General features: G+C 33.7%; 1 protein-coding gene across 1 annotated transcript; it reads right to left on the bottom strand.

The window, feature by feature from the left end:
* Nucleotides 1-1433: 1433 nt before the first annotated feature.
* LOC114173438 (serine/threonine-protein phosphatase 2A 65 kDa regulatory subunit A beta isoform-like) lies at nucleotides 1434-11210 on the bottom strand. The gene is made up of 13 exons (XM_028057841.1): nucleotides 10925-11210; nucleotides 10219-10632; nucleotides 9174-9420; nucleotides 8932-9044; nucleotides 6797-6876; nucleotides 6403-6544; nucleotides 6239-6319; nucleotides 5137-5241; nucleotides 4754-4936; nucleotides 4571-4663; nucleotides 2178-2317; nucleotides 2027-2093; nucleotides 1434-1896 (listed from the first exon to the last, which is right to left on the bottom strand). Exons 2-13 carry the CDS (start codon nucleotides 10609-10611, stop codon nucleotides 1777-1779), a joined length of 1764 nt encoding a protein of 587 aa, XP_027913642.1. The 5' UTR covers nucleotides 10612-10632; nucleotides 10925-11210; the 3' UTR covers nucleotides 1434-1776.
* Nucleotides 11211-13074: the final 1864 nt, after the last annotated feature.

Here is a 13074-nt window from a genome sequence, read left to right as displayed (position 1 = left end):
TTTCCTGTGTTGAATTTCTTAAACATCTCTTTGATGATCTTCGGTTGATCGGTGATAATATTTTTTCATATTTATTTGATTTGAAGTCCTAATAACAATGTTAGTCTTCTCATTTCAAACTCACTTTGCACCAATATATAGCACTAAAGGTAGTGTTATTAATGTGAATTTGAACTATTATAAAATCATTTTTCTTATGCTTTTTAAAAATCGTATTGCTCTTGCCTCTAATAAAATCATTTTCTAAAAGAAAATAATTGTGTTGTCCTTCCTTATTTTGAAAGATCGTTTCACACCATTTAAAACTCTTTTTTAGGTTTAAAAGGTATGTTCTATTAAGCCAAAGTTCAAATCCAATAGGTACTCCTACAAAAATTTATTTATCCATATATCCATTTAATAAGGCTTTTTCACATCCATCTAATATAATTTAATACTTTTATGAGAAACAAAGTCAAGCAAGAATTCGAATAGCTTTTAATCAAGCAAAAGGTGCAAATTTCCAATGAAATCTATACTAGTGATAACTTTGTTTCATATTACCTAATTCATCTAACTAGTTTATGTAAACTCGTTTAGTTCCGATCATACTCTTTTGTTCAAGTTGGTGAACTATAGTGTAGATGTTTCCAGTGAAATAATTGAGCTCTTTCTGCATAACCACCATCTAGTCATGGTCTGAAAAGTTTTCCCTATATTCCTTGGTTTGATTTGAGACATGAAGTCACATTCTTCTAATTGTGGCTCAAGAGCACATCCTAAAGTTTCATTTCGATCTTTAATTTGTAAATGTGAAATCAAAATTTATTATCAATATGCAAGCCTTCATTAAACTTAACATTTATACTCTTCTCTACTATAAAAATTTCGATATTGATGTATATTCAAACAGTTTGAAAACAAATCACACCTTATAACCTTTTTATTAGAATTAAACAATAAAAGACTATCAAAATACGTGCATGTTAATATAATTTGAAAAGTAAACATCAATTTTTCATCCATGATACAAGAAACTTGTAATCTAACAACTAAAAAATTATGATCTAATTGAAATGCAATCACCAGTTTAAGTATTTACATTACTTAATACATCAAAACTAAAACTAATAAACCTTCTTGGTCTTTATGCTATTAGTTGGACATTCTGAATAAGTTAATAGTTTCATTTCATGTTAAAAATAGTCATATTTTCAAATTTGATGACTTTACCTTTATATTTTTAGTCCTAGTCTGTGTTAAAAAAAGTTTGAAATATAAATAACACCAACTTTTGGTAGGAACTGAGTCAAAATAACTGTAGAAATAAAGGGTTATGAATCCAAAAGAGCTATTTACGGTTGGCCAATAGGGGATAAAATAAAATTGTTACAAAGCATTTTCATTCGTTGTATGATTTTAGAAAACATGGTGGGGTTAAGGACAATGAGCCATTATTGCTCTTTGCAAAAATAAATAATTAACTAATGGAAAAAAAGTTTTACAAGCTAAAATCTAAATCACACTTACCCTATTAACATTTGAAAATCCTATTTTAGCAGTCACAGGACCAGCAGTTTAATCTCTACGAGGACAAAAAGGAACCTAGTAATGATACAATCAACATAATTATACAAGGGAACAAAATCATATCAATCGTTATTGACTAGGATGTAGCTCACAAAACCACTTAACTATCACTGAGAAGAACCCAAGTAGAACACAGGAATTCCAATAGGTGGAAATATTAGCATCTCTACAAAAGGCTTCAATCTAATGCATGGTAAAGATTGCAGCCTAGCTAGACATCATGACATGATCAATAGCCTGAAGTGCTTGATTGGAAAAAAATCTCACATCAACATCGGGATCCTCACTGAGCTCAACCAGACTAGGTCGGATAGAGTTTTCCACAACCTAAATGAAAATTATGTACACAGAATAAGGCGAAACACAAAAAGAGAACAAAACACAGAATATAGACAGAAAGCCCAATAAAGGTTTATTATTATAATACAATACAAGTATGAGAAGCTTAGCTGCTTACAGATTGATCCACTATGGGGAAGATTGATTCCAAGACCTTTGCCACATTGAACTTAATGTTGGGTACTCTATAGGGGATAAAACGGGGAGCAGTTAGAAAGGTAGTAGTAACATTACCCAACACTATAACCACGCTTAAAAAGCTAGAATACCTGTCTTTAGATGCAGTAATAACAACGGGCAATAATTTTGAACAAGTGATTTCCGGTCCCATCACAGGAGCAAGCAGAGAGATGGATTGAAGTATGGTCATTCGGTACAAATAATGCGGATTACTAATCATATCCAGAACCTGTTTCACACATACCAAAACCCATTACTTGTAAGATACACTTGGTAGATCTACAAAAAACGTAAAGGGTATACTATATTAACAGTGAATATCATAATATGGATCGTAGACCATAGGAAAGGGAGAGGGGAGACTTAACAAGCTTGATATGAAGTTACTGTGGAACTGTAAAAAAAAAGGACTTAACAGAGAACAGAAAACAGCTTGGACTGAAATAAACCACAAATCCAAGTTTTGTTCAACTAAAGCACTTGAACAAATAGGATGGATAGAAAAACAGTGTATATCTTCTTGCAATATTGTGTTTCTTATTTATTTAAGTATATATAAGATACAAAAGGAGGCAAGACACTTGCCTGAAATCCTAACACTAAAGTTGGGTACATACAAAAGGAAATATTAAAATAAAACAACATAACATTTAAACACTCCCCTCAAGCTGGAGCATATAGATCATATGCACAAAGCTTGGAACATATAAACTAAATACTAAGTCCTTTTACAGATTTTTCACACAAGTTGTTCATTAGAGCTGACAAATTCAGTAATAAGATATTTGGATAACAACTCCCTAACAAAATGACAATCAATCTTTATATTTTAGTTCTCTCATAAAACACCAGATTGGAGACAATATGAAGAGTTGTTAGGTGATCACAATAGTAACAAGATGAGGAATTTTGGGGTAAGAAATCAAAGAAAATGAAGAAATGTTACAAGAGGTATCAAGAAATTCATGTAGTTGACACACTTGCCACTGAAGCAGACTGACCTTGATTGATTGATTGATTTCTCAGACTCATACCTCAATTTTTTGGTACTCTTCATAAAAAACTTTAGAATTGGTTTCACATATTTACACACATGAGAACCTTTGAGTTGCATCAAATAGACATTTGATATAATTAGAAAAAATTTCCTGTGCACTCTTCCAAAAAGTGAAACATGTTTTGAAGGATCGGAGCATCTTTAAAACATCGGGCTCAACTAAAATAGCACATAGTTGGAGCATCCTTATTCATATGTTCGTGCTCTTGGACCCCCAAGTGATGGATTTCCAATTTCTTCTTTCATACACTTTAGTAATTTGTTCCACTGATCTCGCTTCCTCTTGGGCCGGGCCTGGTTTCTATCAACATCCTTGACCAAGGAACCATAATTCCATGGAAGCAAACCAAGATGAATAGTTCTTCCAATTGAGCCTTGAACTTGTAATGGTCGGAGTAACCAAAATAAAAGGAGTAGAACTTATTGAATCCATATAAAAAAAGTGACAAAACTTAAGGACAAATAACATAAAGCCTAAAACCGAGAGAGAACGTGCCCCTACACGGGTGGTGGGTTGGAATAGAAAAATGAAGTCAGAAATGGGGATAGAAGAGTTCGGAAAATCAAAAAGAGGTGTTCCAATGATGAGAAGGCAACGCGTGGAGGAAACGCACCACAAACAAGAAGCGCATAGATTGGCACGTGAGGGCATGTGGATGATTGGCTGGTTTTGACCACCACGATTGGGTTGCACTCCTTGAGGCACACTTAAACCTAGCTTCATTTACCAAAATAGTCGAACGGCAGCAATGCGATGGCAAGCAATGACAGTGGAGACAATGAAGAAAACAGAGTGAGATGTAGCCGCTCTGATACCAACTTGAACAAATAGGATGGATAGAAGAACAGTGTCTATGTTCTTGTACATATATAGGATACAAAAGAAGGTAACGCAATTGCCCCAAACCCTAAAGTTGGATACATACAAAAGGAAAATATTAATAAAATAACATTACATATTCCAATAACAAAACCTATTTAAAAAATTATTTTGCTAACCAGTCACCTTGGTTCAGTTTAGAAGCACCAAAATTGTATAAACTGACCAAACCCAATCCTGTTTGTTTAGCTTGGTTGGAGAAAAAATGATTTTGATAACATTGGTTTTGAACCATTAAATATGATGAAGATGGGTGCCCAAATAGCCAGTGTGAAATTATCTTGGTGGATAACCAAATGGGCCATAAAACTATTCCTTGTTCATTCAAAATTCATGGTATGGTTTCGTATAACTTTCTAAAATTTCATCACATTGTAAACAATGAAATGTACCCATACAAAGTATGAAGCAATAAAAGGATAACAATGTCAAGTTGAGGAAACAAGAACATCCCAACCCCCCCCTCCCCCTCCCTCCAATACACATACATTCATATGGGCATAGTGTATTATGCTAAAATAAGAATTTAAGTCCAAGATATGAACCTGTGGAATTATGTGTTGCATAGCCCACTCAGGACCAAATTCTTCAGCTAGGCGCTTCAAGTTGTTAGCTGCTGCCTCACGGATTGAATGAACCTACCATAAACAATGAGGTTAATGACAATAGTCATATAGAAAATGTGGTTTCCTAAAGTATGCACAAACTATCAAATGGAGTCCACAAACCTTGTCCTGTAACCACTGCATGCAAAGAGCACCAAGCTTATCATCAAAAAAACCAACACCCAATTGACTTGCCAATAAGGGTATATATTCTATTATTGCAAGTCGAACCCTCCAATGCCTATCCTCAGCAAGCTCAACAATGGCTGGTAACAAAGATTGAGATAATAAATCAATTCCAATGACCTGCAACAAAGATTTGATCAACATATCATTGCAAATTTAGATTTCGTTATGACTTTAATTTTGCATGTATATTATATAGGTGGGATAAGATTATATGCTCCGATGTAGAATTAGCAGAATATTCAAAAACTAAAAAGGAAATAAGGTTGCCAAAAGTTATAAAGTAATTTGCAAATATAAATCACTCATACGTTACAAACCTGATTCACTTGATCAAGCTTGCTTATGATATTTAGGCGCACATCAGGAAATTCGTCCTTTAAAAGGGAAAGGAAAATAGGAAGAAGTTGCTCAATTGTTGCATCCTGCAATTAAGAAAAAAAAAAAGGTAGTGAAGTATAATTTCTTCAAAAGAAGGGTTAAACAATATTGCCACAGCCCTAGTAGTAGAATTAAAAGTATTAGTATAACCAACATAAAAATTTACAAAAAAATATTAGAAGTTGGATACCACAAAATAACCAGCCAAGTACAAAACATACAGTAGATAGTTCATAAAATAAATATTAAAAATACTGAGGAATGGTATGCCAAACACAAACCAAACATGAAACATAGATAACATTGGACAGGCTTTAACTCTCACAGGCTACATTACACATTTGACAATGTTGTTGGCCACGATAAGTAGAGTGCACTAAACTCTGTTGTTGATTCCCATAAAGTAGCATATTAAGCTAGATTTCAAGCCCATGGAGGGGAGTACATATGTTGTCTTGTCTTGAGAATATTAGAAGTTAATATGTGATAAGAAGATATGAACTTCTATTTCCACTACCTACTTTTTCCTCAAATCATTATAATTTTCTGAAAGATTAAATCATACTCAAACATTTTTAAAATTTAAAAAGAAATAAGGCTCTTGGTCGTAGTATTCTTGTAACATATAGCTTGAACCCAATGCCTCCTAAAGGATGATTCTGATTAACTACTGCACACGTAAATAAAGTCCACAACATTTATATCACCAAACTAACTTGCAAAAGATAAAATTACATATTTAGAAAAGGGATATTTCAGTACATAGTTGTTTTTAGACCCATGCACCACAATCGGGTGATTCATATGTAAAACTGTAAAATACACAGCACAACCCAAAGCACTAAACGATCTCTACCCTTCATTTTAAACAAAAGGAAAGAGAAACATAAAAAAGTAGACTTCAGTATTTTGCTGCTAGGTACCAAAAGAAAAACCTATTAACTTAAAGGACAAGCAACCATATAGTTAAGCATGAACGATATGGATTTTTGCAACACTAAGACCAAAATAAATGTAAAGAATGACATTTGATAGCCATACCTTTCCTAACACCGGAGCCATTCCCATTATCACTGAAGCCAAAGCAGAGCGAACATGCTGTGAAGAATCAGATGACAATTCCTGCAAAAGTTGTTGCAAAGTAGTTTAGCCTGTAAATATAAGTTTTAGAATAATGAATTTCAAGACCAAAACGAAAGGCACACCTTCACACAAGGAAGAATATGCTGAATTGAGAGATCTGGATTTAAAATCCTGCAAAACTTGGTCACTTTCCCTGCAGCTGCAATCCGTACTTCAGCTTCATTGTCTCGAAGCAACCGCACATAGGCAGGGACCAATTCCGTTCTATACAAAATAATAGTAATAAGAGATTATCTTAAGAAACATAAACAGAAAGCGATAGGACATTGAATATCGACCTTAGTAAATATGAGGAAAACAGTATAGGAATCACAAGTTTTGACATTTAAGGTTTTAAAGCATTAGCACAGCCCTACAACTAATTAAACGCAGATCACTATACAATATATTGACACAATATATAAACAAATTAAATGATACATATGCAGCATGTTTACTCCTCTGGTGAAACAATACCTGGTAGGTTCAGGGCCTACAGCTTCACAAAGCTCATACAATTGATTTGCAACCATGTATCGCACACGCCACGACTTATCCTGTTTAGGATCAAATCAGATCAAAGGTACATTAATTAAATAAAAATGGGGACTCAGTTTGGCAGAAACTGACACACGCCTTGATCAGAAAATAGAAACATCACCAAGAAAGCATAGAAAGAACACCTTTAACACTGATTGTTCCTCAGGTAATCTGTTCAACAAATGTTTACAAAGCAAACAATCTTACTTTCACAGTATTCCCTGTTAACAAACTACAATCCTTCTTATCCCAACACCTCAAGGGATAAGACTATATATAGACTTTACAAAAGTCTTTGTCCCATAACAGCTAACTACAATTATTCTTAAATTTCTTTCTATGGTATAGATTCCAAACCCTATCCTTATTCCCCAATCTATCACTACCCACTACTGCTAGAACAACCTTGTCCTCAATGTTGAACTCTTCAAAACTAGTCACATGTTGTGGAAACAAAACATCTTCCCATGTAGATGCCTCTGGTCGTCCCTCCTGCAATTGCACCAACACTTGTATTGGTTCATCTTGATGTTGTACAATCCTGCTATCCAAAAAGTGATGGGGGAAAACAAACCGAAGTTTGCCCTTGAAGTTCATCGAGCAATTCTTTCTCAACCTAATGAGTCCCAACAGCTAATTTTAATAAAGAAACATGGAAAACTGGATGTATGCAAGAGGTATAAGGAAGTTGTAGTCAATAAACCATTGCTCCAACTTGTTTGAGGACAAGGTATGGGTCGTAATAGTGCGCTGACAGCTTTGGGTACATTGTAGACATAGATGGTTGTATGTGAGAATGAATTTTTAGATATACCCAATTACCCACTTTGATTTCTGATGGTTTCCAATGTCAGTTGGCAAATTTAACCATGTCCTTGAGCTCTCTCCAGAGGAAATTTCAATTGTATGAGGGCTTCATTGCGTGTCATCAACTCCCATGATAATGCTTCCATGCCAGTTTCCCCTAATACAAAGCTAGCTAGGGAAGGGGGAGCTCTGCCATACCCAATTTCAAAAGACATACACTTAGCAACTCCTTAGAAATTGGTGTTGAACCAGTGCTCAGCACAGGGTATAAAATAACCCACAACTTAGGTCGCCATGAACTGAAGCATCATAAATATGTTTCCAAAGTATTTAAAACCTCAACTTGCCCAAAGTCCTATTGAGATTAATTGTCATTTTATTAGAGAAAAGATTGTATTTAGAGACATCAAGACTGAGTTTCTTAATTCTAATGATCAACTAGAATGTATTTTTGGTAAATCATTATGGGATCCTAAAATTGACTATATTTGTAACACGCATGATACATTTTATTTATACGCACCAGCTTGAGGACGAGTGTTAGATGACACGGGCTTAGGCCCATCTCTTTGTATTTTCTTATTTATAAATGTATAACCTTATGTGTTCGATACACATTAAACATTTAGTATGCATGTCATGCATTCCGTCAAAGCAGTAGGTGGCTGATGTTCAGACAAAAGGACTTAATACCTTAAATTTCCATAATCTCATAACCAAGCAGAAAATGGAGAACATTTATTCCTCAACTTGAGGGGATGTTGAGATATAGGTGTAAATATTGCACATTTAGATTACAATAAATACATGTTGATTAAATAATATATGTAGATTTGATTGTAAGAAATCCCTAATACTAACGGATTGAAATTACGAGTTTATCTGGTAGATTTGCTCCTTATTTAGAGTCTTAATTTCAAGAGATTTATTTTCTTCTATTAGGATTTTGTTTTTCCTTTAAATACCACCAATGTATTGTTTCTTTCTGAAATCAAGAAAAGTAATTCCATAATTATTGCTTACTGCTGCCTAAACATTTTTTTCCACATCATATATATTAGCAGAATATCCTATTCATTGTTCTTTCCATCCTAGTTATAAAAATCTTATTTGAATTCTTGGTTCCAAAAAGTCCAAAAGAAAAATTGTAGCATAAATCATAGAAACTTAACATCATTAGGTTAAGCACATAGTTTCGAGTATAATAGAAAAAGAAAAAAAACTAATTATGTCATTACTAGTATATTTCACTCTTAAAAATGCACCTGTGAGAAATTGACAATAACCGGTAGTATATGCGCAACACAATCTTGTGGCTCCAGCAGCTTCCCAAGCGCAGCACAACCCTCCACAGCCAACAATCTAACAGAATCTTGATCTGAACCATGTTTTAAAGTTAAATTACATATTTAAAAGGTCACCTTGCACTAAGGAAAAATTATTATTGAAACTACAAAACAAATCAATCAATCCATCTAGAAAGAATGAGAAATATGTATTCAACTACCATCCTTAGTGAGATCCTCAAAAATTGACATAGTGTCAGCCTTCAAATGAGTGTATTCAACAGTTGCAGCAAACTTCCCAAGATTTGATGCAGCAGATCTTCTAACCATAGGCATGTCATCTTGACACAACAGATTGTATATTGATCTTAACTCTGTCTTTGACATTTCCGGCGCACTAGGGTAAGCAATGTGAAATAGCCCACATGAAGACACTCGAGCAGTGAACCATTCACCTGCTGCCAACCTCTGAAACAAGATTAAAAAAATGACAGGATATTGAACAGTACCTATACAATACATCATTACTCATGAATATGCTTTAAGACACATACAACCAATTAATGCCACCAGAGTGTTAGATATTGAGGCAAATGCAGCAGAGCAATATAAGTAAGATATGGGGCATGTCATTGAAAATTAATAGAATTTTGGTAGAGAAATCACAATCAACCCTATTAATACTGGTACTAGACTCCAACTCATGATCAAATCAAATAAGGAAACTAATCAAGATATATATACACAATATGATAAAAAATTTAAGAGATTATCTATTATACTCTGAAATATATTCTTTGATACAATATCAATATAATGAGATACTTTCTAGATATTCTAACATAAGCTCAGCTTTGGTGCAACAGTTAGAGTTGCAGCCATTTAACTACCTGGTTAAAAGTTCATGTTGCGGAATCAGCCTCACCCAAGTGCAAAGTAAAGCAGCCTACAACAAACTCATAATAAGTCTAACCTTCCCAAAACCCCAACATGTCAAGGGTTTGTAGCAACTTTATTATTCTAACAGACAGTCTAACATGGATACATTAACCAACAGCTTGTTTGGTTTCACAAGTTTACTTCACAGGAAACAGTACAAATCCAAAAAAACTAAATGAATGGCATAATCATAACATTAGGCACTCGAACAATGCATAAAGAAGGAAAAACTTTACTTACCAAACTATAAAATACAATCAATCAATACATAGTTCAATAAATAGTAACAACGAAGGCATTCATATCGATGGAACAGTATAATCTGACCTTCACCAAAGGAATGAAATATTCAACCAAATCACTTTCCCTCATTTGTGATCCAATCCTACAAAGTGATTCTACAGCTTTATCTCTCACACAAGTTTCCTCAACAGTACAAAGCGTCTCCAAAGGTGGGAGCAACACATGAGCATGTTCCACTCCCCCGACAAAAGGAACAAACACCCCCAACTCTTCAGCCATTGCAAGAAGTACCTCATCATCATCATCATTATTCTCACCCAAAAAGGGTATCAATTCCCTACGCGTTCGCTCCTCCCCAAGAGCCCGGGCAATCGTAGATAACTTCCGAATCGAGTTCAATCGCAGCTGAATGTCATCATTTTTCAGTTCATCTATAAGCACTGCTATGGGATATAGCGGCTCATCAGCTATGGACATTTTCTTTTCCTCTCAAAATTTCTAGCCATACAGTTAAAATCAAATTGTTAGAAAATACTACTAAATTATCAAGCTAGCATAATTTAAAGTATACATTCTTCAACAACAAAAAATGAAGGAAAGATATAGAATTTCTGAACTAATTACTACGGAATTAACAAAATTAAAAAAAAAATTACCCTCAGCTCAGTTCATCCCAAATATTTCTCGAAATAAAATAAAAAAATAACCAAAAATGCTCAAATGGCAAGTCAAAATTTGTCAACAAAACCCTAGAGATAAAATCCAGAGACAGAGGAACGAAACACCATACCGTGTCGCGAGGTAATGTCGATATTTTTCAAAGTTTCGGTTCACTGAAATGGAAGTGAGAAGTAATTGATTGCTATACTCTGTGGAATTGTAGAACAGGTCAAATAGCGGTTCGTTTTATCTTGTAAATGCCACTTATAGCCAATGGCGAGTGAGCGTTGAAAAAAAAAATGAAGCTCTGAAAACCCTAACGCTTCCGAGGAGGACAATAGCCAAGGGAGTTTCTCAGAACCCGAGACCTTCGAATTCCTGTGTTTTAAAAGCATGGTTGAATCAACTTTCCCTTCTGTTTTTCAAACACGAAATTATGAGTTATTTTGCTAAGTTTTTAATTTTCTAAAAGTACGGATTCAAACAATTTTTTTTCTTTTTGACAAATAAAAAAACTTCAATATATATCTAATAAATGAAAATCAATACAATGTTGGTTGTATAATAGGTTTTTTTATTTTGAATTCATAGATGTTATAATATATCTAATAAATGAAAATCAATACAATGTTGGTTATTTAATAGGTTTTACATCTTGAATCCATACATGTTATAATGTGACCGAAATTTAAATACTTGCGTGAATTTCCACCTTATATATAAAGATAATGTATGCTTGGTTTAATTTTATTTGATTTGTTATGCATTATATTTATACTAAGGTAAATTCATATTTTTAGAACATTAAAATATATATATATATATAATTTTATTATTTTACAATTTTATTATTTTATAAATAGTTAATTAAAAACTAGAAAAATAATATATTTGAAATATATATATATACATATATATATATGTATATATATATATATATAATTTTATGAAAATAATATTAAAAACATTTATGTAACCATTATTTCTAAAAATAGAAGTTATTTAATTATTTTTTAAAAATAAAAGTTATTTAATTATTTATTTTATTAAATAAATACATAAACTATTTTTATTCATTAAGATTCTAATTAAAAATTGATATCTAATATAATACTATATACAAATATAGAACTAACAGCAACTTTTAAATAAATAATATATAGGCAAAACTTCATTTTAAATTTTATTTTTTCACAAATCTAAAATCTAACCTAAACCTTTTTCTTTCCTTTGTAACGTCCCAATTAAATAGATAAATCCAATTTAATTAAACGCCGCATATATAAATATCCAGAAAGTACAAAGATTTGAGATATGAAGTACACAGTACTCCAAACATATTCATAGCAAAAGAAAAAGGCTCCACGGTCTAAAGCAAGATACAGAGTCTCATTAAAGAGAAACTTAAACTACTAAAATTCCAAAAGTTGTGGGCCTCAAAGTGAGCCTGATACCCTTCCAAGATTCATCAAGCTGCAGCTAGGGGTGGCAATGCGGCCCGGCCCGCATAAGGCCCGCACAACGCGGACTGGCCCGCCCCGCATACTCCTTGGCCCGCGGGCCGGCCGCTTTCTTTTTTTTTTAATTTTTTTTTTAATTTTTATAATAAAACTTTCAATGTTTAAAAATTGGGAAACTTTAAGAAGTTCACAAAATTAAGTAAAGACTTTAGGGAATTAGATGATAAATTGATAATTCAACATTTTCATCATATTCATACTATGACATACACAATGTATTCTTTAAATTTTAGCACATTAAAAATTACATATTACTTGTCTTTTCCGGTTATACAAGAATTTGAAACGTTAATGCAAGAGTCTATAAAAGAAGTAATTAATATACATAAGTACAAGTTTTTTTTTTATGCGGGTTTGCGGGCCGGCCCGCGAGCTAGCCCATGCGGGCCGCAGGCCTATGCGAGTCGAGCCCGTGCAGGCCTGCGGGCTCACTATCCTGGCCCGTCCCATGTTTTTTCTGCGGGCCAGGCCCTAATTGCCATCCCTAGCTACAGCGTCTCCACCATCATTACCACTGCCAGAGATTCTCACATCTACTCACATCAATGAAATTGGTGATCATCGCAATAGAGAAAACCGCACACAACATACAAGCAAGCAAAAGGGTAAGCCAGTGTAAAGAAATCTTACATCATAACATGCACTTTCACAGTCAAACACAAGTAACAGACATTCACCCATAAATTCCCAAATCATTTGAGATCCCAAGACTTGACTATCCGGATACACAAACTGAGGCACCACCACCAAGCAGTGGAAT

Source organism: Vigna unguiculata, chromosome 2 (assembly GCF_004118075.2).
Source record: "Vigna unguiculata cultivar IT97K-499-35 chromosome 2, ASM411807v1, whole genome shotgun sequence".
Taxonomy (NCBI): Eukaryota; Viridiplantae; Streptophyta; class Magnoliopsida; order Fabales; family Fabaceae; genus Vigna; species Vigna unguiculata.
The sequence above is the reverse complement of the archived record's forward strand: the minus strand, read 5'-3'. Positions and strand labels throughout refer to the sequence as shown.

Excerpts from the sequence above, each read along its gene's own strand:
- LOC114173438 (XM_028057841.1), bottom strand. The coding sequence starts at position 10,611 with ATGTCCATAGCTGATGAGCCGCTATATCCCATAGCAGTGCTTATAGAT. Across the intron at positions 6,877-8,931 it reads TTATTGTCAATTTCTCACAG|GATAAGTCGTGGCGTGTGCG; the intron begins GTGCATTTTTAA and ends GATCCTAAACAG. Across the intron at positions 4,664-4,753 it reads TGCAGTGGTTACAGGACAAG|GTTCATTCAATCCGTGAGGC; the intron begins GTTTGTGGACTC and ends TGTTTATGGTAG.